This window comes from Mya arenaria, chromosome 10 (assembly GCF_026914265.1).
Source record: "Mya arenaria isolate MELC-2E11 chromosome 10, ASM2691426v1".
Classification (NCBI taxonomy): domain Eukaryota; kingdom Metazoa; phylum Mollusca; class Bivalvia; order Myida; family Myidae; genus Mya; species Mya arenaria.
The window spans coordinates 28068868-28094252 of NC_069131.1; the positions used below are offsets into that span (position 1 = coordinate 28068868).

Genomic DNA, 25385 nt, shown 5'->3' on the forward strand with positions numbered 1-25385 from the left:
AAACTGCCTTCGTAATCTACTTCCCCAAAAATATCATTGAATATTCAAATTTAAGCTCTTTTAAATTCATCAATGCTTATACCCCATGTTTCACACAGATTAATAATATCAAATACATTTAGAAGGATTTGAATTCCATACTGTTTACATGTTTACCCCAGCCAGCAATATTCCAGCTGACAGTTTATATTAATCGCCCCACAGTAGTGTCATGGTTTGAATAGCCTAGGTCGTGTCCCTAATCACCTAATCAATGTGAAATGCAGTTCATATCATTGCATGGTCTTGATTAACTAAGATGACGGATGAATATATTTCTATATATATGTATATATATATATATATATATATATATATATATATATATATATATATATATATATATATATATATATATATATATATATATATATATATATATATATATATATATATATATATATATATATATATATATATATATATATATATATATACCATGTATATTTTGGTTGGTTGGGACGTAGCAAAGTTAATGTAAAGAAGTAGATCCCCCTTTGTGGAGCGATAATTAGTCCATAGTTGGGATGATGTCCATTGCTTTCGTTAATTTGGACACTGTCGAAAACAATGTTTTATAACGGGGTTCGACTTTACATATCGGCCTGATTTCATATAGGACTTTATATAGGACTTTATATGGGACTTTATATAGGACTACAGAGGTGGACATAATCCCCCCCATCATTTTTTCAAGGCGGACATAATCCATCCCATCATTTTTACAAGGCGGACATAATCCCACTGATCAATTTTACAAAACAACACCCAACTAGGTTAAAAAAAAAAGAAATGTCCGCCTTGAAAAATTGATGGGGGGATTATGTCCACCTATAAAAAAATGAGCGGGAGGGATTTTGTCCGGGGGGATTTTGTCCGCCTCCCGTTTCAGACGTGTGCCAAGTGATCATGTTTGAACAACAGATTAGAGTTGACATCCGCTTCAGATGTTTTCGGTTAACACTCTTGTAGCTGATATATTTCTTACGATCGTATGAAAATCAATAATGAAGTCAATTGTGTTAGACATGTTCTTCTAATTTATTAGATATAATAGTATACAAAAATATGTAACAAACGGTGTAACGAAATACACATCAGTCAGAAGCATGACAATATATCCCTTTATATATGTTAATTAACATACATACACACACACATACAAACGCGCATACACACGCGCGCGCGGACACCAACATCGTATTTCAAACTAAAGACATTTGGTTCGGGTTATGAATATATTAAAAATCATCAGGTAATCCATTCTTATACTTAATACATGTTCATTTAAACGGATATTTCCAATTATTTGCATCATTATGACGAAAAATCTTACAACTGGCTCCAAATCGCTGTCATTGTTTTCGCCCTTTGCTTTAGGTTTTTATTAAATTATACAAAACCCTCAAAATGTTTGAAAAAATATCGAAATGCATTTATATAAACACTATAAATCAAACTTGAGCATGATTATGAAATGCTGAAATGATGCGGAATGGCGTGAAGTTTATGGTTGAACGTACATGTTCATGCAAATAACTCCTAGCTGCACGCACAATAAGTCATCTCATATGTTTTCTTCAACATTAACATATCTATGAAGCCTTTAATGTTTCATTTAATCAGCTGCGTATTAGAAACCAAATTTACTACAAACATATTCTCGAACAAAATGATGGCAAGAAGCAGCTCATGAAGTTGTGGCATTTAAGATGGCGCAGAACCCGTACATGGAGAGAGCACTGAGTCCACCAGACACTGGGAGTGTGACCACCCAGGCCAGTATGATATTCCTGAACAGTTTCCAGTCCACCGAACCCTTTGATCTGACTCTGCCCACACAGACCACGGAGCCGACTTTACAATGGGTGGTGCTGATGGGGATTCCGATATTGGAAGCGACAAGAACAGTGAGGGCACTGCCTACCTCTATACAAAAACCGCTAGAAGAAACAAAAACAATTAGAATGAATAGTTTTAGTTCAAACAGACGATATTAAATGCATTGCTTAACATTTTTTTAGATAACTCGTACAAGTCAATGTCAACTATCAAATCTAGAATCAATGATCAAAACTAGAATTAACAAGAGATGTTTGTCAAACATTATGCCCCCCTCCCCTGAGCGCCATGTTGTCAGGATTATATGGACAATTGAATAAAATATGCAAGGACCGAAATGACAGCTGATTTGTCACTGACATTGGATGCCGTTGAGGCAGTTTTAAGATTATGACCATTCAAAGTTTGAGGTTAGAGTGTGTTATGACCATGACCTTTGACTCCATGACCTCAAAATCCATAGGAGTCATCAGCTGGTCACCAAAAATCTAAATGTTAAGTTTGAGGGCCATGGGTGCAGGCATTGACAAGTTATCACACAGACAAGCTTTTTTCGTTCAAGGTCACTGTAACCTTGACCTTTGACCCGATGAAAATCATAAGGGGTTATCTACAGGTCAGACACAACTCCAAGTCAAGTTTGAGGGCCATGGGTGCAGGCATTGTCCAATTATCACTTGAAACATTTTCGCATTCAAGGTCACTGTAAACCTGACCTTTGACCCAATGACTCCTAAAATCAAAAAGGGTCATCTCCTGGTCAGGTCCAACTTATATGTCAAGTTTGAGGATCATAGATTCAGGCATTGTTGAGATATCACCGGGAGAAGATTTGTTAACTTGTTTGCGTTAAAGGTTTCTGTGACCTTGACCTTGGCCTGATGACCCCTAAAGTCAAGAGGGATCATCTACTGGTCAGGCCCAACCTTCATGTAAAGTTTGATGATCATAGGTCCAGGATTTGTCGAGTTTGCTTTCAAGGTCACTGTGATCTTGACCTTTTACACCTTAAACAATAGGGGTCACCTTCTGGTCAGGCCCAACCTCCAAGTCAAGTTTGGCGCAGGCATTGTTGAGTTATCACTCGGGCAACCTTTTATCGTTCAGAGTCACTGTTACCTTGACCTTTGGCCCAATGACTCCTAAAATCAGTAGAGGCCATCTACTGGTCAGGCCCAACATCCAAGTCAAGTTTGATGGCCATGGGTGCAGACATTGTCGAGTTATCACTCGGACAACCTTTTACCATTCAAGGTCACTGTGACCTTGACCTTTGGCCCGATGACCCCCAAAAACAATAGGGGTCATCTACTGGTCAGGCCCAACCTCCAAGTCAAGTTTGAGGGCCATAGGTGCAGGCATTGTTGAGTAATCAAACGGACAACATTTTACCATTCAAGGTCACTGTGACCTTGACCTTTGGCCCAATGACCCCTAAAATCAATAGGGGTCATCTACTGGTCAGGCCCAACCTCCAAGTCAATTATGAGGGCCATGGGTGCAGGCATTGTCGAGTTGTTACATGGACAACCTTTTACCATTCAAGGTCACTGTGACCTTGACCTTTGGTCCGATGACCCCTTAAAACAATAGGGGTCATCTACTGGTCAGGCCCAACATCAAAGTCAATTATGAGGGCCATGGGTGCAGGCATTGTTGAGTTATCACTCGGACAACCTTTTACCATTCAAGGTCACTGTGACCTTGACCTTCGACCAGATGAGCCCTAAAATCAATAGGGGTCATTTCCTTGTCAGGCCCAACCTTCATGTCAAGTTTGATGACCATACGTCCAGGAATTGTTGAGTTATCACTCGGACAAGCTTTGGTCTACAGACGGACCGACCGACCGACCAACCGACATGCCTGTGCAAAGCAATATAACCCTCTTCTTCGAAGGGTGGCATAATTATCAATATTTATGCGAAAAACTACAGAAACAAGCTCAGTAGCAAAAGTTTAAACTAGAATCAATTATCAAAACCTTTTGAGGTTACTCTTACAAAAATAAAAAAAAAAACGATTATTATGGGATAGAGTTGGAGTTATTTCCGAGCTAGTGGAATAAAGATCAAGCCAACGTTTTAGAGAGAAAACTTATTTAGTCTAACTTGATAACAACTCGGTTTGATAAACTGTAAGCGATGTGTAGAAGACATGACACATTCATATATAATAGAGACCAGATACGATAGGTTGATATGAAACGATTTAGAAATCACATTATTTATATTGAATAATGCACAAGACAATTTTGTTGTAATCACGCAGATTGTTGACAATTTACTAACACACGCATACCAACAATAATAGGATGTTAAAACATTCCAACATTAGCTCCAGAAAATATGTCTGTGTATTATTGTCTCCATTCATTGATTTATTGGTTTACATGCTATGAACATTGTATGTTTTATGCAATAAACATATCATATCGTATAATAAAATGCATTTGTGCTTCGATTTTTTATTACCTCGAGGGTGTGATTTTCGTGAGATCCTCCCCCATCGTTTTCATGACTCTGCGACCCCACACCCAGAGCCCAATGGATATGCCGACCCCACCGTACACTAACACCCATATAGGCACAGGGGCCTTCTGGGCGGAGCTACCTGTAGTTGCAGTTATCCAAAGAGCCACAAGGGGACCAATGGCGTTGCTGGAAAATTTAGGAGGAATGTTGTTGCGTACCGATTACATTTGTATACTTCGTGTTAAAAAGCACAGTCAATATATCTTATTCCAAATTGTACCGGGGGACCAATGTAATTAAAGCAATACAGGAGGATGAGTGTAGGCTACCAGAGCCAAGTATCACAAACTCAACTCATTTTTCCACTTTAGAGCATGGCATGATTCGAAAAAAACGAATATTTTACACTTTAAAAAAAGCATTCCCTTATAATTTATGGTGATAAGCATCACTTCTCAAAATATTTATAGAGCACAAAATGTACTTGAGTTATAATTCCAAAATAATGAATTGGTCTCGAGTACAATATTTGCTCTAGAATTATGTTTCTATAAAATATTAACCAAACTTTTGTATCAACATATTCTAAAAGAGAATGCGCTTTAAAACCACTAAAACATATTAAAATACTATGCCATGGAGGTTGTATGATAAAATAAGATGAGATTGAGAATCCACAATGAAATAATTGGGGCCAGTTATGGTTTTATTGGAAACTCCTTACTGGTGGTGAATATAGCGTTTAGCAACATAGCACACATCGACGTACAATCAAACCTGTATTAAGTGACTACCATTGGGAAAAGGTCAAAGTGGCTCCTTAAAACAGGTGGCCACTTAATCCAGGTATATAAAATTTGGTTGCATGGGACGTTAAAGTTTATTGATAAAATATTTTGCTCCAAAGAACCTTTGCATACGGACTTATGAGTGTTGGATTGCGAAAAAATCTTAAACTATCAACACTTCTAAACAAATACTTAAGATTTTGTTTGAAATGACTATACAATACGACTAACGTTTATGTAAAGACATTTCAATACCTGACGTCATTTCCTCCATGCGCAAAAGACCCAAAAATTGCAGTCAGTACTTGCAGAAATTTAAAAAGGCCCGCTACTTCTGGTCTGTCATCGTCTGCATCTCCCATCCCTTTCTTCTCATCCTAAACACATTACAAAACACATAGTTACCTTACAGTAAAACGATGGAAACTACATGGACCGGTAGACCAACAAACAAGCCCTTGCCCCAATGTCACAAACATTTAAGTCAAATCTCCATCTCCAAGCTCATTTAACCACATAACACTGAAATGAATTTAAAATCGTTAATGTTTTTACATCTTTTAAAAGTGCATTCTCTCATAGAATATGTTGATTAATAACTTTGGTTAAGATTCAAAAGAAAAAAAAAACTTCTGCAGCATAAAATGTAATTGAGTTCAGCTGAATGCTTTTTAACAACTACTTAAATGATTTTTTTGACATAGAAAAGTCTTCTTCAACATATTGGCAAAAGGTTTTTATCAACATATTCTATAATAAAATATATACTTATACAAGTAAAAACATACAGGGTTTTGAATCCTCCTTCGCCTTTTGTGGTAAAATTAATTGCGTTTTAGATTGAGATTAAAGTACTTTTGTTGAGATACAAATGGTTAAGGCACAACATAGACTAAACAAGAGAGCACAAAGCCTCTGAACAACAATGATACCGAAAGCCTCACTTCAAAATGTGAAGCTGCATTTTTCCGTTTTTAGAATTTTAACATTACTCAATGAAAAAATCGTGTTGTATCATGTGATAAAATTGTAAGACAATAATTGGATTTTTCACAGAGAACAAGAAATGCCGAACCATCAGAAATTGTTACTTCTAAACTTGTAACTTTTGTAAAAATACAAATTGTTTGATTAAATCACCAAGAAAATACCAAAAACGTTGCGACTGATAACTAGAGAGTAAAGTAATTTCTGCATTTTGAAATGATGCCATCGATACGCATACAAAAATCTTTTTCAATAAATGTCTGGGTTACCGCATTGGAAAGGTGAGTGACACAGTAGTTGACATGAGGTTTGAAATATAGTTTGAATACTCTCATATCCCAAGTTTAATTGCATACAATGACATGGACATATATCTTAAATGTATGTCTGATTCGAATGTATATGTTTTGAAAACAAGTCATTTTATTGTGTTCCTATTTTTGTGCTAATATGTTTCATCAGAGGTTACGACTGAGAGAAGATGGAAAACAACCTTACTTACTTTCTCGGATAGGTTTTTCTTTATTTCAAGAAGTGCGTCATCAGCTCCTTAAAGCACAAACATATTACTTTTAATGACATACAAATTTATGTAAACAAGTTCCTATTAAAAATTGACTGTCCATTAAGAGAGTGTTCATGGTCCAAGATGGTTTGCTTTAATGTAATATTCATAAAAAATGAATAAAATTTATGATCATATCACAGTTTTGAAAAAGGTTATTGTGTTATTTTAAAAAGAGTACAAACATTCAGTTTTTAAAGTATCTTACAACCAAATAGTTAATAAATGTGTTATGTGGTATTTCTTAAATAAATAAAAATGGTAAGAAATTAATAGAGTGGTTGATTCGATTTTATTTTGTCATTTATACCTTTGACAAAATCTTCAACACCTACCTTACACTGGTCGTGCTAGTTGTTATAATTAGTAGTTGTTTTAGTAACTCATTTGTATGGTTTGTTAGTTTGTTCAATTATAGAAATAGTATTAGTTTGTTAAGTATGTTGCATTTCTATAGGGATGATAAAGCTGATATTATATACGAATATATTCTATATATAATACTTATTCAGTAGACAGGTTTAATTAATGTTTAGAGAGGAATAAAAGAAACAATATTATGAAAGAGAAGGATGAATAAGCAATTATATCAGATTGTCTAGTATGGGTACATACACTGGAGTTACCAAATGTATTGAACTCACTTTCATCTTTTTCTGTGTCATTTATCTCGCTGATTTTATTATTTTGATTTTCGGCAATAACCATCACCTCTTGGTCAATAACTGTAACAAAATTTGCATCTGTATGCAGGGTTTGAACTTTTCATAAGCTGTACAAAATGGATAAGGTTCAATACCACTCATTCCATTAACATAAGACAAGCATTCAGTACTGTTATCCGGGTTGAAAGCTTTTTAATTGTACCTGTAGTAGGATTGAACCATGACCGTTTGTTTTCATGAGTTATCTCGCTGTTAAAGCTAAGCATGACCGTTTGTTTCCCGGTTGACAACTGTAAGAGTTATCTCCCTGCCAAAGCTTAGCATGACCGTTTGTTTCCCGGTTGACAACTGTAAGAGTTATCTCGCTGTTAAAGCTAAGCATGACCGTTTGTTTCCCGGTTGACAACTGTAAGAGTTATCTCCCTGCCAAAGCTTAGCATGACCGTTTGTTTCCCGGTTGACAACTGTAAGAGTTATCTCGCTGTTAAAGCTACGCATGACCGTTTGTTTCACGGCTGATAACTAAGAGTTATTTCCCTGTCAAGGCTAAAGATGACCGTTTGTTTCCCGGTTCACAACTGTAAGAGTTATGTCCCTGTCAAAGCTAAGCATCACCGTTCGTTTCCCGGTTGCCAACTGTAAGAGTTATCTCGCTGTTAAAGCTAAGCATGACCGTTTGATTAACGGTTGATAATAAGAGTTATCTCCCTGTCAAAGCTAAGCATGACCGTTTGTTTCCCGGTTCACAACTGTTAGAGTTATCTCTCTGTCAAAGCTTAGCATGACTGTTTGTTTCCCGGATTACAGCTGTACCAGTTATCTCCATATAACAGTTAAGCATGACCGTTTGTTTCCCGGTTTACAACTGAACTAGTTACCTCCCTATAAAAGTTTAGCAACGTGGGAAAGCTACACTATGCAATTTAGCTGCAATAAATCGATTGAATATACTTTTCATGTACGTACTGTCGGTCAATTCTTTGATATCGTCTTTTTTTTCAGGTAGCATGCCCTCTTCTTCCAGGAGTTGCTTGCACATGACTGAAGGTATAAGGAAATCATATATTTGACGATAGAAAGTCCTGGACTAGAAGGTATTGAGTGACCACCTCACAATCGTTATGTTGGTTAAACTTTTATTAAGAACAATATTGATCTAACCTACTTAAGAGGTATTAATCACCCTTCCAGACAGCGTGTTTATTGATTTTTCTGCTCAGAAACACAAAGAAAAGAGAAGGTTGAGTTAGTAGGTAAACCTTACTATTAATCTTCTTTCGTTGCCTTGGAACGACGAAAATGCGAACAAGTATAGCCGTCAAAAATGCCCCGCCAAATGTCAGTATCATCGTGCCATAAAATGGTATTTCGTTGAAATGAAGTACTGCAAATATAGTAGCAAACCATATGATAGAAACTTTCGCATTCATGACAATGACCATCTCTATCCAAAATAGCAGGTATAGGATTGACTACAAGGCTACAAGGTAGTAGTAGTAGAAGCAGTAGCAGTAGCAGTAGCAGTAGTAGTAGTAGTAGTAGTAGCAGTAGCAGTAGCAGTAGCAGTAGAAGCAGTAGCAGTAGCAGTAGCAGTAGCAGTAGCAGTAGTAGCAGTAGTAGAAGTAGTAGTAGTAGTAGTAGTAGTAGTAGTAGTAGTGGTAGTAGTAGCAGTAGCAGTAGCAGTAGCAGTAGCAGTAGTAGTAGTAGTAGCAGCAGCAGCAGTAGCAGTAGAAGTAGTAAGGAGAAGCAGCAGCAGCAGCAACAGCAGCAACAGCAGTATGAGTATCATAATTGGTACAGTTAGTTTTTAATTATAATCCATAAAAATGATATCTTAAGTGTTCAAATATTAAAGTAACCGTTAACGGAATAATGAATTACATCTTTATTAGTTTTAATTAATATTGATTGTATGCTTACATTCTGAGCCCTTGTAGAACACTGAGAACAGGTTCACAGCGAGGGTAAAGGCATAAAATAAAGGCAGCAGTCTTAGACCAGGCTCCAGTGGCTTTTCCTGTAAAAAAACACTATTGCATGTGTGTCAATGAAATACTGAGAGGTGCAAATTTATGCCATCAAAGGAAATGTTTTCCGACAATAATTCGGTATTAGAAAAATTGTCAAGAATAATTGCATTTTTGGTTAAATAAAAAGACAGAGAGAAATGGAACAGTTGTTAACATCAAGGTTGTATTCGCAGTTCGGAATAAAACTAGACCTACCTTTGTAAGAACCATAATGTCGATTAATTTAAACAGACCAATCGATACCAAGCCGGACATCAATGGTGAAACAAACCAGGACGCACCTATACAGTTGAAACAAATGGTTAACAGATTCACATTCGTGCATATACAATAGTTATAGTTTGTTTAAATGGAAACCGTTATTATTTATAAGGCGACAAAAGTATATTGATAGGTTACTGACGTCGAAATAACTATACAGTCAAACCGCGTTGGCTCGAACACCCAGGGACCGGCGAAAATACCTCCAGCCTCAGAAAGTTATGAGCCAAGCAAGAATGCTTAACTTCATTGTAAAGAAATTGATCCTTTGCATACAGTTCGAGCCAAAAAGGAATGTGAGACAAGCGAGTTCGAGCCAACGGGGTTCCACTGTATTTGTTCAAGCCGATTTTTGCAAGAACATAATCTTCTGTTTATACATGAAAATTGCTAGTTTACAACAATCAATGATTATAGCATAACGGTGGTTTCCCATTCGCTCTACTTTGTTTTATCTTCCTGTGTAGATATCAATAAACAGGTAGCAATTTATTTCTCCCACCTCAGATAAGTAGATCCAATAATTTAACCATGCTAGAAATTCTTATCTTGCCCACGGGCAAAGTATAAAACAAGTACCCGTATGGAACTCCTTTTGAATGGTCGTCACATTGTAATTACCTCCCTTGTTGAAGACTGTCGTCTGTAGCATCATAGAAACCTTGTCTTGTGGCAATATTTAGAATGCTAATTAATTATTTCTTGCTTCAAATGTCACCATAACAAAGTTTTCACGCACTATCAAGAAATGATGCTTCACTCTTCTCAAAACTATTTAAAGACCCATTTGACTGTTAAAATAATCTGAATCACTGCGCGCATATCCATGACAACCACGAATTATCACATATCCATACGCATTTAATTTCACTACGCACAAAAGAGATCCAGCAAAAAATACATTTTTACTTAATTTTGTTTAACTGAGGTGGGAGAAAAAGCATCTACTATAGCCGCTCGTGTAAGATAGGTTCATCCCAACCCTACGCTCGGGTCGTGATGAACCTATCTTACACTCTCGGCCGTGGAAGATACTTATAATCTCGTGCGCCTGTAGATTCGGATCTTCATTCGGAATCTTTTCACGGGCTTCGGTCTATATCATAGGTTTAACATGGGACCTGTGAATCGTACAATACGGAATAAATATGGGATTTTTGTACGCGCATGCGTCCCAATACGGAATATATTGTACGTTCACGTGGTTCATAAGAGCGTCTACGATTGGACGTATAAATTAGGTATAGAATAAATTATTGTTTTGGCAGATTTGACTTTTATCTTAGTTTTTGTCTTAGAATCAGCTGATTTTGGCAGCAATGTCCTCAATTCAGTCATATAAGATACCTCACAACAGATCTCAATGTTTGGAAATCTGTCGAAAAACTCATTTTTAGTAGCGCTTTTAGCCATAAAACATCAATTATCTAACGTAAATATGAAACACTGTGATCTGATCTTGTCATCAGTTTTATATCACTGTTTTTTCAGACATTTACGAAAAAAATTGGCTCAATCAAAGATAAAAAAATACAAAAAGGTGTCAAAACGGTCAATCTGTGAGAGTTTAGCTTTAAGTATAATTTTTTTGTATTATAACAAGCAATACCTTTTTTTCTAACTCAAATCTAAGGTTATATGCAAAGTTCTTACCAATCATGGCAAGCTTCGTCCATCCAATTCCTTTAAAGCCATTGATAACCATAGAGAAGCCGAGTGTTGCCCCGACAATGCTGTGTGTGCCGGATACAGGCAGTTTCATGAACGTTGCCACGATTAGCCATATACACGAACCTGAAACACAAGCATTGTTCACTGAGGCGGCAGGTAGTGTGCAAAGTATGTATACTTGGCTGCGTTCATGGAGTTTATTATACAAATATAAACTTGTTTATAATATGTTTTCCAATGTGTTTGAAGTAGCCGCTTATAAGTCCTTTTTGTGGAAACCGCCATTTTATACTGCGGTGTTTCTAATAAATAGTTTATCACCCGATTCGTAACAGTGAAATAGCGATTCGCACTATTTTGATATGGAAAGTCCTCTTAACGAATTCGTTGCAAAATCAAACGGTATTCGCGAAAAGCCAAATTAAAGGACGTATATAATGTTACTTCTGCAAGAGGTGAACAATCATTCGGAGCTCCTCGGCCATTTTTTCGAAAACAACCTCGGATGTATGCCGGTACATCAGTTGAAGTAGTTCGTAATTTTTTGAATAATGTCATTACTTAAATGAAGTGTTTAAGAGTTGTATTTATTGATCTCAGTTTAAATTGATTGTCAGTGAAGTGTTTTATTGCAAACATTATTAAGATTACCAAGATTTAGTCATAAAGTTTAACTGCTGAATAAGATTACTACGCGATCTATTTGCAGCGGACTTAAAGGTACCACTTTTTGAGTATGTAAACCGTCCAAATACATCCGAGGTTGTTTTTGAAAAAAAATGGCCGAGGAGCTCCGAATGGTGAACAATAAGCGCAAAGAGAAGCATTAATCAGGGATGTAGTTTGGCTTAAAATAATATGTAGGCCGATTTATATGTAGGTTCGGGGCATGTACTCTGGAATTCCTTTTCAGCAACTGTTGACGTATTTTACCTTCAGTTAAATATACGATGTCCTTGCAATTTACTTAATAACCTTAAATGTATATGTCTGGCAATTTGAATTGTTGCCAGGCATCAAACCATCTATATCGCCTACAGTACCTATAAATAGCTACACCCTGTCTATTAGGTAATATAGTGGCAGTCTCGATTTTAATAAGATTAATTATTGGCAGTAATGATAAGCGACAAATGCAGCAGTACCATTTACACATACCTGTCAATGCTGAAAGGTTTCCCGCCAGAAAGGTGTCTTCAGTTCCGTTTGTAAACATCTCTGGACTTATAATTCCCTTCCTGATAGTATTCGATACCTTAGCTCCTGTAATCAAACGTAGGGAAGAAATGATTTGGAAGTTAATAAATAACAGTTAAAGTGTTAGTTAATAACGCAAGTAGAATTAGACATCCTTGGGTTGTATTCATAAAGCTATTATTGGAAATTTTCATTTCAATTTTATTTCAAATTTTTCGAATTTTTAACAACGAATATTGCTTTAAATATCCCCTGTTTTTTTATGAAATGTATTTTTTTATTATTCGGAACTTTGTCACAGTTTTGGTGTAAACACATGTTTATTTGTTGTTTGTTTATTTTTTTTAAATTCAACTTAATAAATAAACGCAATTCGTAAGTAAGTTGAAAATATGTTTTTAGGTGCATTATGAATAAGGCTCCTGATAACATAATTGTACTTTGTATACTTATGCTATGCAATATTGTTAAACGTTTTCAATATGCGTATTTACGATGTCAATTAAGTTAAGGGACTTCCCTATGTCTTCAAAATGATTTAGATTTTAGCTTTTGTTTTTAAGCAATCAAAACATTACTATATCAATTTATAACCTGTGTTCACCGTCCATCTGTAATTACCTTATTTGTATATGTTTGTACATAATGGCTGTTTTGGACCGTTTGAATTTATTTGAATACTCAATAGCTTACCGACAAGGATCGCTCCAGCCATTTCAAAAATGGTTCCCAGTATGCATGCCTGCCTCACTGTGATGACTTTAGCACCAACGGACGTGCCAAAGGAGTTGGCCACATCATTGGCACCCAGGCCAAATGCCAGAACGAAGGCCGCTATAAACCCAAGGATCACAATCCATAACCACGTATCGTCGTAAATCATTGTAAAAAATCTTCAAACTGTATCTGGAATAACAAAATATATTTTTGTTAAAATATTGAAAAAGTTATTCATATTTTAAGACGACAAGATCATGTCGATGATTGTTGGCAAAAAAAGAATTAAAAAAAGAATCGAACCGTTGTATTCACGAATAAAATGGAGCAGGTGTGTTCAAATTCGAAAACAAAAGTGTGTATTTTCAAAGAAATGCTTTAAATAGCTTAACATATATGCTGTGAAACCTTTAAACCAGTATATTTTAGTGAATTGTGTCATTAGGTCCTAAAAGTCGAAAATATTAATCGAATTTTGGTGCGTGAGTTGCACTTTTTCAATTTCTTAATATTTCAAGGCATCTTGCTCGACTTTCAGGGAGCAACGACCTCATTTTCAGCAACAAAAAAGGTTCCGACTGAAAGGTTTATTTACCTTACATTCCGTGTAATCATGGTTTTAGAAAAACGTAATGGATATTTATTATTATGCACATCATTTTACTTTCTAATTGCACTTCTGCTCCTTGATATTTAATAATACTACGTCTCCTTTAGATACTGACTAAGTAAGTAAACATTATTTGCTTCATGTTTATCTGTCGTTTAACTTTGTATATATGACCTTTCATTCCTCCATTACTGAAGTTCGAAAACAGGAAAATTTGGAATGGAATTTGCATAAAACATGATTAAAGAGAGTGAGGCAATAAAATTCGAACAATCTTATGGATACTATCGTTATAAAAATAACGAATAAAATACACAACTTGGCTTATCAAATAGAATAAGCTGATGAAGCTTTTTCGAGAAATGGAATGTAGTCAATGGCAAATAAAACTGTTCATTATGGTAAGGCCTAAAAAAAAAATTGTTTGGTTAGGGTTACATCCTTTTCAAAAATAGGTAGGGTAGGTAGGCTTTTTATTTTTTTTTTATTTTTTTTTTTTATTAGGCTTTATATAAGAATGTCATTTTCATCATTGGAGAATGGTGTTAAAGTTATCTTCTGTATAAGCATTTAAGGTTTTAAACTACATATTGAAAAGCAAAAAAACCCCGAACCAAATGTATTTTTTTTTAGGCCTAAGACAGTTAATTGCTGCGTTTCGATGTTGTTGTTCTTTATTGTAAAATCAGTCGCGTCTAAAACCTCTGAAACTTATTTTACAATGGACTAACTCAACTTAATAAAAAATTGCATGGATATATATTAAATGGCGTCTTTGTCTTTACCCTGCGATATATAAACTACAGTAAGAGTATTGCATGACAGAATTATTTTCGGGTCAATAACATAAGTCCGTGTGAGTTATATTAGGTCATGTGTACATGTAAAATAAAGTACAGTATAGTTTACAGATAAGTGTACAAAGGTTAAGTAAGTGCTGGATCCTATTGAACTTCTCCACATTAGGAGGTTACGCTATCAGAGTTGTTTTGATTCTTTGTCATGTACGCATTATAAACATGCACGTAATACATACAGGATAATTGTTTATTTCAGTGTAAAGATCGTAATATATTTCACCGAGTGAGCACCAATAGCTATATTTTACGAGTGGCGTATCCATGAGCAGTGTTCTCAGTACGTTTCAGTTGAACCACCTCAAATCGTAAAGTAACCGCATAGCTACTACTTATTCTACTTAAAATTCATTTTATTTTTCCAAATTTGAAACGGCCCAATTGCCATTAAAACCGTCCATTTTGCCCAGCAGCCGGTTCTAATTGAGAACACTGCAATAGTGTAATAATTATTACCTTGATGTTCACGAGCTGAAATTTATTGCGAACTTAAACTTTAACAATCAACGCTTCTTTTTTATTTTTATTATATGCTTAAAAATACTAAATAAAAAAAATCATTGACAGTTTTTTTCAGAGAAGTGCACCGAATTTTATACGAACGTAACGTCATTTGGAAATGACGTGATTGAAGTTACGTCCCCACCCACGTTTGATTACGGACGTGTGAGCGGGATAAAATTTAAAATTTTCATGTTTTAAAATAGTAAAGTATCATTTATATTTTTTCGATAAATCTGTATAAACCACCGAAAAGCATATACTAAAACGCAAATTACATTTGTCCGGATTCAACCTAGTGCAAGGCGGTCGTATTTCACTATGCTGACGTCACTTCATAACCACTCGGAACTCCTCGGTAATTTTTCTCGAAAACAATCTCGGATGTATATGGACGGTTTACAATGTTCGAATTCGGTAACTGCGCTGCAAGTAGATCGCGTAGTAATTTTAATTTAGCAGTTAAACTTAAAGGGGCTGTCTCACGTATGATAAAATAGTGAACAAAAGAAAATTGTCGAAAACTGACATAAACTTGGCATCGATGTGTACAATGCATTGGAACTTACTTACTGAAGTACCACATAGTTTACAATTTATTTAAGTTTAGCAGTTATTTCAATTTTTTTCATTAAAAAAGATTACTGGGTATGTCTACCAGGTAGAATTCATTCCTTATGCGTGATTGGCTAGTCGGTGTTATCACGTGATATTACCGAGGTAGGTGTTTAGTTTAATTATGTCACCCGATTAGAATAAGCCTTTGTAGCTCAGTGAGTAAGACGCTGGACTTCAACTTTGGCGACGTTCGAACACGGTCACCGACACATTTTTTTTTACATTTTGATACTTTTTTTTACAATTATGATATCAAAGCATAACACATTCTATTAGATAATTGTCCTGAGATTCGTTACAGAAAAAAACTTTTTTGGGCGCCAATCTGTGAGACAGTCCCTTTAATGACTTAACTCTTAGGAATCTATTATGTTTCTAACAATACACTTCACTTGAAATCCACTTAGTCTCGGATCAACAAAAAGAAGCTAAAAAACTATATTTAATTAATAATATAATTCAAAAGTTTACGAACTAATTCAACTGATGTCCCGGCATACATTCTAGGTTCTTTTCGATAAAAATGGCCGAGGAGCTCCAAATGCTTCATAACAAGTACAATTGTGCGCCATAAAGTAAACTAGAACGACAAAAAATGTAATGACATGTGTTTATGATATAAGAATATAATAGCTGGGTTATTAGAAATGTTGATTTTAAAGCTGCACTCTCATAGATTAAACGTTTTGACAACTTTTTGTGTGTGTTTTTTGTCTTGGAACGAGCAAATTTTTGCGAAAATGCATGGAAACCAGTTATATAAAGACTGCATACATAAAAATTAGATCGCAGATTTTTATATTCCAGCTCAAAAATTGATATTTTATGCATATTTCTTAAACTGTTACCATAAACATTAATTTTCAAACAAAAATATGAAAATCTGCGATCTGACCTTTTGTCAGTAATCTTTTATAATTGGTTTGCAGATATTTACACAAAAATTTGCTCTTACCAAGACAAAAACTAAAATAAAGTTGGAAACACGGTATATCGGTGAGAGTTCAGCTTTAATCCGTGAGGTTAAGTTTACTCTTGCGCTTTAAAGTGCCGATTTTGAATACACTCAGCTTGCACCTTGTGAAATCCAAATCATCAAAAATCCAGTAAAGTCGAATAAAAACTCTGTACTAACAACCCTATTTATTCAACTTTCACGAAATCTTGAAATGTACTTGAAAGTGTGTTATATAACGCACCAGTTAATTGTAACCCCGCCCCCCCCCCCCCTAGGTCCGGGGAAAAGCAGGGGCTTTGACTTTCGGTCCAGCCAAGCCCGGGTAAAATCCCCGCCCTGCGGGAACTAACTGTTGGTCAAATCCCCGCCAAATGCCTCCGAACCCCAGGGACCCTAGGTAAATCCCATCCACCGCTATTTTTGGTGCGAAGACAAAACGACCGCATTCACCCGGCACTGTGGGGCCACCTGGAAGGTCAAAACAGGGCCCATTTCCCCGGCTATCCCCGGTATACCCCCGAACCTGAGGGGGGTGGGTGGGGACGTGGTTACAATTGACTGGTGCAATATGTACTTATATGCTTAACTAACACTAAATAACTAATGGCAATTAAAAAACATTTTAGAAAATAGAATCTGCAAATGCCTGTTTTTTTCTACGCTTAACTGTCAAATCACTCCAGTAATTCATTAAGGTTGGTATTCATTATTGGTTTTTATTGAATCTAAGAACGATGTAGCTTATCGGATAACATGCTATTAATAACTGACCTATGCTGTGAATGAATTCAATGATGCACGACCATAAGATTAATCGAACTCCACCCCAGGGCTGATAAAGCCAGAAGAGCGTTAATCCATGAATTGATTTGACAAAACATAAGGATTTGTCAACAGTTTCTTGTACTCTGGTATTTATTTCGGGAACTTACTAACTACACACGAGAAAGGAATATATGATAAATGACAACCAAAATACTTTAAAACTTGCAGCAAAGTATTAAAATGAATCCATTCGTAAACCCACAGCTCGGTAAAGATTTAAATAATGCACATGCCTTCAAAGATTCAAAGATTTAGTCAGCTATAGAAATTAAACTCCCTATAATCGTATTGGTTTCCTTGGTGTTCAAAGATTTTCCAAAATCAATAAATCAAATACTAATCAGTATAGAATTGTAAACGCAGTCATACACACGCGCACGTACGCAAAAATGATCAAAGTCACATATCTTTCAAATGTTTACTCACAATAAGTCGTTCCACTCAGCCAGTCGTTTATCTAACTAAGCCTAAAGCACGTCGTCTAGTCATTCGATAACACATTAATTGTTCATGCAACACTCGTCCAGATCGTATATGAATTGAAAAATATTCCAAACTTTTTTAATTTGACTCAGGTATTCATCATTGAATGGCACAACGAGTTATTGAACATGTATGGTTTAAACTAATACCGTTATTTAGGTGTTGACTTGTATTCAGTAAAATCTAATACAGGCGCGTAGCCAGGCATACTCCCATACTCCCGGGAATACTTCGATTTTGAAAATTCTAAATGGCCTGAAAATGGTGTTTAACTTGAAGCCTAAGGTTGGCCCAGTGGGCCAGTATTCAATATTGATCATATCCTTATCCTTAGACATGCCTCAGTGATTTCATTCAACTCAACTCAAATACAATTAAAACACTTAGTTTCGACTCTTGAATATAATTTCAATCTAAGTGGCTTATTGAATACGGCCGGTGGCTAAGTATGAAAAAAATCCAAATTGTCCTAATATAGCTCTCTCCAACAACGTAGAACTATATATAATCCTTAACCCGCAAATTCATCGTATCGGTATTCAATCAGACAAGGAAAAGTACTAAAAAGACGTATCTCCAAGATGCAAAATCATAAAAAAGAACTGTTGTCTTCCCGTAAATCGAAAGTTTATTAGCGGGATTTACAAAAACAAAATTGCGACTTCATTATCATTTAGGCCGCCTTATCCCGATCTTTTTAAGAAGACAACATTTGCGCTTGATCAATAGTTTCATATGACAACGAGTTTAAATACCATCTGATTTCGAAAACATGGGATGGTGCTCCCATTTTCATTGTTTCGAACAAGGTAAGATACGTAGAGGTACATTACACTTGTTGATTAAAAAATGAGTCATTTTTTCATACTCAAAACTGCTTTTACAACAATGTGTTTTCATAATTTCAGAGCAATCTACTGTGCTACGCCCCTGTAATGTCACGAAAAGTAGAAAACGGTCTTTAAAGGTACTCGCTCATGTTTTAGGGACCAAAAGTATATTTCTTCGATAATCCATCTGAGAACGCGTATTTCATCATTATAAATTATTTCACTCAATTTAATCGAAATTGCAGAAAAAAGGAGTTATAGTATACAAAAAGTGTTTAAGTTTTAGTGGGATGCGAATCTGCGCCATAAGTCAAGAAAAATAGATAAGTGACATCTAAACCTAAATGCTAACGGGACTTTACGGGAGAAGTAGATATTTTTACCTCTTAATAATACATTGATAACATCACGTGATACTGTCAATAACCAACACGAAAAAAAACAAATCTGTAAATAAATAAGTGATTATTAGCGATATTAACGCTTATGAAAATTGTGGTCTTCAAAGACAATATTCGAGCAAATAACAACATTTGCGCAAGGGTTCCAGATTTTGGTATCTTATTTTTTACACTCCTAATGATTTGCCACAATATATTCTGTCGTTCAAAAGGTAATTTTAGTTTACAAAAACAACATGAGGGAGTACCTTTAAAAACAAGAGTTATAATTGTATGATATACAAGTGTTCGCTTCCATTTACGCCGGCTGGGTGTTTCCTAACATTGTTTATGTCAATAGTTTTCAAAAGGGCGTAATTATAAAGCCCGGTTCACAATATCGTAGTTAAGACTACGAATCATCCCGATTGGTCGTAACCGGGTAAATCGTGGTGAGTCGTGGCCATGGTCCCCGATTACACCTTCATACGATTAGTGACTATTGCCAAACAATGGGTGAACGAATATCCATTATGTTGTAGTGTCTTTAAAGCGGATTATGTATAGGATTGTACCACGTGCTTCACGATCACATACGTATTAACCACGGTCTAGTACGGTTTCCACGATTGCTTGAATACTTTGCCACGAAAACACGCCTGGCAATCATCGGATCCGCAACAATAGTTCTAGCATTTGTAACAACCTTTTGTCGAAAAAGAACTTCTAATATATGAGGGGGTTTCTGAAACCTACGGAACGATAACACTGAAAATCCGGATTTTTACGTTGCAAACATTAAACTCTAGCAAGATGCGAATGTTCTAGACGACCAGGTTTTGATTTTTGCTAAGAACTTTTACATCTTACCCAACACCATACTATTGCTAACGACTAACGTATATCGTTTCAACGACTTAGTAACTAGAGATACGTACTTTAAGTCGTCTAAACGAGATTCGTTAGTCGTTTAAAGACAATATTAAGACGTTTTCACGAGAAACGTTAGAAGTTTAAACGAGATACGTAAGTCGTTTAAACGAGATAAATAGTGGTTTAAACAAGATACTAAGGCGTTTTCACGGGATACATAAGTCGTTTAAATGAGATAGATAGTTGTTCAAACGAGATACTAAGACGTTTTCGCGAGATACATTAGCCCTTTAAACGAGATAAATAGTGGTTAAAACGAGATACTTTAGACGCTTTTACGAGATACGTTAGTAGTTTAAACGAGATAAGTGTGTCTTTATTTATTAATGATAACGGATTCCCAGGTCCGGGGAAAAGCGGGGACTTTGACTTTCGTTCCAGCCAAGCCCGGGTAAAATCCCCGGCTTACAGGGACGAACTCATGGTAAAATCCCCGCCAAATGACCCGCACCCAAGGTACCCTAGGTGAGGCCCATTCCCCAATATTTTGGCGCGAAGACACAACCACCGCATTTACTGAGGGGCCACCTGAAAGGTAAAAACACGGCCCACTTCCCCGGCTATCCCCGGTATACCACCGAACTTGATGGGGGGTGGGGGCGTAGTTACAATTGACTGGTTCCATGTACTCCGGCTGGCATAAATTGTTTACATGGAATTTCAACTCATCGTCACTGTACAACGGAAGACGCGTTGACAAATGGAGTGGCTATCGGTTGCCCGACGTAGATAACAAACAATAACGGGCGATTACAATCAATCACTCGCATGTTTAAAAAGATTGTAATACGACCGGCAGGCGCGTAGCTGCCTATACGCGTCTGAATCCACATAATTCTGACAAAAAATCTATAAAAAACAGCCAAAGTTGCCAGATGCGTACTTGACTTGTATACATGATCCTAAAATTGTCCATTTTACAGTATAAAAAAGCACCTCAGAACGCCCAGAATGCACCAAATTGCACTATGGTTTTCAAAATTTTCGGAGGGGGCATGCCCCCGACACCCGTAGCTTAATTATGAATCCAAATGAATAGAGGGCTAGCTGCGCCCCTCGCCGGTGACATTGCATTTCACCTACGACAAACCAAGACTTCTAATTTTTCAAGACGGTTGGATACATATTTACAATTTAACACGGCCGATTATATTTCACCCAGTGAACACCAAAAGCTATATTTCACGAGCTGGGTATCCAGCACAAACGTCAAATATTATAATTCAGATCAGATCAAGTATCAACTTAATGGTGTCTTTACAACCGCAGCACGGAACAACTACCATACAAATTAATTATCCTATATCTTAACGTCAGTGATACAAAATAAACAAAACTATCATGTTCCTGTTTATATTATGAAATTGTACAGTTCGAAAAGCTTTTCTAGATGTAATATACAGCCTAACCCCGTTGGCTCGAACTCCCAGGGACCAGCGAAAATACCTCGAGCCTTGAAAAATTCGAGCCAAGCGAGATTTTTACCTTCAGTTTAAAGAAATCGGTCCTTTACATCAAATTCGAGCCAACGAGGAATTTGAGCCAAGCGAGTTCGAGGCAACGGGGTTCGACTGCATTGCGCAATTGTGAATAGTCGTCTTCGGTGATTCCGCTCAATGTCAGGTCAGTTTACTCGCTATAGGCTCTGATACAATTTATAATTTCATTCGGAACTCCTCGGCCATTTTTATTAAAAACTACCTCGGCATTCGGAACTCCTTGGCCAATTTTATTGAAAACGACCTCGGCATTCGGAAGTTCCTCGGCAAATTTTATTGTAAACGACCTTGGATGAATATGAACGGTTTACAAGGTCAGACAGCGGTTCCTTTTAAGTCCGCTGCAAGTAGGTCGCGTAGTAATTTTATTTAGCAGTTAAACTTAATGACTTAACTATTGGGAATCTTAATTATGCTTGCAATAGTACACTTCACTGGCAATCAATTTAAACATAGATACATAAATACAAGCTAAAACACTACATATAATTAATTCACAATACTACGAACTACTTTTACTGTCAATTAAAACTTAGATCAATAAATACAAGCTTAAACACAACATTTGATTAATAATATAATTCAAATTTACGAACTACTTTTACTGATGTACCGGCATACATCCGAGGTTGTTTTCGATAAAAATGGCCGAGGAGTTCCAAACTTTTTTTATTTGTTAGGCCTAAGCAAGTATTGTGTTTTCGAAATGAAGGTCAATGTAGCGAATGTAGGTAAGGACATAAGTTACTTGAGATTTTAGTGAAGTTGTGTCCTATATCATTTTTACACTAAAACCGCCACGAATTGATTTGGGTACATCCACGCGTATTTTCATAAACAATGTATCCCAAAAGAAGAAAAGAAAAGAGATGCAATCGAACCCCGTTGAAGTATAGTCGTGTGCAAAAGATAAGGTCGGGTAACTGTTGTTTTTTTATAAAAGATAATGTCACGCCATGGTTCTCTATCCTTTACTCACGTGTTTGGACAAATTGTTTAAGTATCATCAGAACAAATCCGTTTTTACCTGTTTGTACCACAAATGTATTGATTATCTCAATATCTAATGAACTTCAATTACAATCAAACCCGGTTGGCTCGAACTCCCAGGGACCGGTGAAAATACCTCGAGCCTTAGAAAGTTCGAGCCAAGCGGGAATGCTTATGTTCAGTTTAAAGAAATCGGTCATTAACATTAAGTTCGAGCCAACGCGAAATTCGAGCAAACACCCCCCCCCCTCCGTTTAAATTGTCTTAGTTTCCTTTTAGTTTCAATTAAGGAATAAAATAAAACGAATAAAATACGCCCAAAATGCACCATTTCGGGTTAGAAAATGTTAAAATAAATCTAGGGGAGGATAGTTCCCCCCCCCCCCCCACATCCACCTGTCAACATTTTAATCTAAAGAAATTGCGGTTCTAATGGAAGGGGGCAAGACAATATACTACCCCCTTAAGTTGCACCCCCTCTAACGTCATATCCTGCTCCGCCCCTGTTACTGTCAAAGTGTAACATTAAAACTGTACAGCTATTATTACCATACATTCATTTATTTGACTGTCATAGTTTAAATTTATGTATATCCATACTTTGACAGGTTGCATCAATGATAATGAATAATACAGTAATTTTGCAATGCACAACTCAATTGATACATTTTAGCAAAGTAGTACTTACAAGATTATGTATACATGAAGATAATTATTTGAGGACGTCAGCGAAAATTAGTCTTCATTTTACACGTTAACTTTTGCGAGTTTTCGTGCCTCGTTTAAGCAGGCTATCATAGCTATGTTACATAATTTCAAAAAATCAATCTATTTTAATGCAACACATTATTACAAGTTTTTTTTTGAAATCCTATCACTTGGTTAAACATTATTTTGTTGTAAACGTGAATGCCTTAATCAGGACTCATTTTCGCAGACGACGTGACATATACATGCATGGAATCAAATCAAATTGACTTGCTTCTGGATGTTGTTAACTAAACTTACCTTGATAAAAGTTCTCCTAGCATAGTTTTCATTATTTTGTAAAAACTGCATTCTAATGGATTGGCCGATTTGAAACATTTTACTTTTTTTTCTCAGAAACAGCTGGAATATGCACCAATGATTTTAACACAGTCATTTAGATAACTGACAATAGAACAAATTTCAATTGTTTGGAAAATTTCGTTTTTCTTAAAGCGTTAGAAACCCCTATAGCAATAAAACATCAAATTTCGAGCGTAAATTTTAAAAACTGTGATCTGATCTTACATCAGCAGTCCTATGTTACTACTTTTCAGACATGTACGCAATATTTTGCTTACTCCAATACAACAAATAATAAAGAGTTGCCAAAACATTCAATCTTTGAGAGTGCAGCTTTAAGACCGAAAAAGCATGAATAGTTATTCTAACGTTTCACGTACTTGGTGATAAAATCAAAACAGTTCAATAGCAAGACTTACCTATTGTCGACGCTGCTAATCAGTGTGGTAATATCATAGATGTAAACTTGCAATTGCTTTAATTTCAATATTATTTAAATATGTTTTGCACGTGACCGCCTCTGTTTTATATACAAGAGCAAAACAGGCCCTGATGAGAAAAAAATATTAAAATTAATCAGTGCTCAAATATCACAGATTTAAACTTGTAATTGCTTTAAATTCAAGATCATCAACGTTATGTTTTGAACATGGAGGCTTCTGTATTATATACTAGAGCATAACAGACTCTGATGAGAAATACGAATGAATAGTGCATCTGAGGCCCGGATAGGGTGCAGCCTTATGAGCTGTTATTTACACTCACGGGAAAAATAATAAGATTGAAATATGTTCGTTGGATAAAATATAGGGCTGTTAAAGGGACTAGACACCAGATGATACAATTGCAAAAAGGAAAAAAAAGAGAAAATTGTCAAAAACTTACATAAAATTGATATCTTTGTGTACAACGCATTGAATCTTACTGACTGATGTACCACATCGCTTGCGACACATGTGGTTTTCGCAGTTTTTGCGTACTTTTTTTAATTCAAAATTGACTGAGTATGTCTACAACGTAATTCCCAGAAAAATAGCGTCGGTATCATTTGTATCTGTCCTTATCACGTGCCTTTCACAGGCTAAATATAAACACTATAAACTGAGAAACCATTATGCGCTATTTTTAAACAGGTAAACTTAGCTGAGACAGCGACATAATAATAGTGTTTTCATGTAAAATAATGTATTATCGGGCTCATATTAGATGTATTCATATTAGCTCGTATTAACAGTTCTATGCTTGTTTTGTGGAAATACGGTACTTGCCGATTTTGGGATTATTTGGTATCTAGTCCCTTTAATTAGATAACACTTGTTGTTTACTTTACATGGATCATTATTCGTAAAAGCATAATTATATTTCGATAAGTTACGGACATGGCGCACATCCGACTACGCATTACCATGTTCTTTTGTGGGCGTGTGATTTCCATAGTTGTTTGTGTTTATTTCATAAAGCAACCATGAGAGGTAAACACATTCCAAACAAAAAACAAAGAATATCGTTCATTGTTAATTAAAAACAAACAAGATATAATCAAGATAAGTCAGATATCTACCTCGTTCACGGCATCGAAAAATATTATGTTTGCATAACGGTATTGTGAACAAAT

At 35.9% G+C, this 25385-nt stretch overlaps 1 protein-coding gene across 3 annotated transcripts; it reads right to left on the reverse strand.

Moving 5' to 3' along the window:
• Nucleotides 1-1079: 1079 nt before the first annotated feature.
• Nucleotides 1080-24390, reverse strand: LOC128206559 (sodium-dependent phosphate transporter 1-A-like). Of its 3 annotated transcripts, none has more exons than XM_052909120.1 (13): nt 24190-24390; nt 13213-13425; nt 12481-12585; nt 11305-11445; nt 9586-9671; nt 9281-9377; nt 8625-8744; nt 8327-8401; nt 7340-7420; nt 6633-6679; nt 5399-5520; nt 4356-4541; nt 1080-1982 (listed from the first exon to the last, which is right to left on the reverse strand). In XM_052909120.1, the coding sequence occupies exons 2-13, from the start codon at nt 13400-13402 to the stop codon at nt 1730-1732; spliced, it is 1503 nt and encodes a 500-aa protein (XP_052765080.1). In that variant the 5' UTR covers nt 13403-13425; nt 24190-24390; the 3' UTR covers nt 1080-1729. The 3 variants fall into 3 exon arrangements, with proteins under 3 accessions (XP_052765080.1, XP_052765081.1, XP_052765082.1); XM_052909121.1 differs by lacking the exon at nt 24190-24390 and adding an exon at nt 18032-18117; XM_052909122.1 differs by lacking the exon at nt 7340-7420.
• Between the last annotated feature and the right edge of the window lie 995 nt (nt 24391-25385).

Bases quoted from the DNA above. Each gene is read 5' to 3' on its own strand.
- LOC128206559 (XM_052909120.1), bottom strand. From the start codon at position 13,402: ATGATTTACGACGATACGTGGTTATGGATTGTGATCCTTGGGTTTATA. The intron at 9,672-11,304 runs GTAAGAACTTTG...TCAACTGTATAG, and splicing joins GACGAAGCTTGCCATGATTG to GTGCGTCCTGGTTTGTTTCA. The intron at 4,542-5,398 runs GTATTGAAATGT...TAAATTTTCCAG, and splicing joins CATGGAGGAAATGACGTCAG to CAACGCCATTGGTCCCCTTG.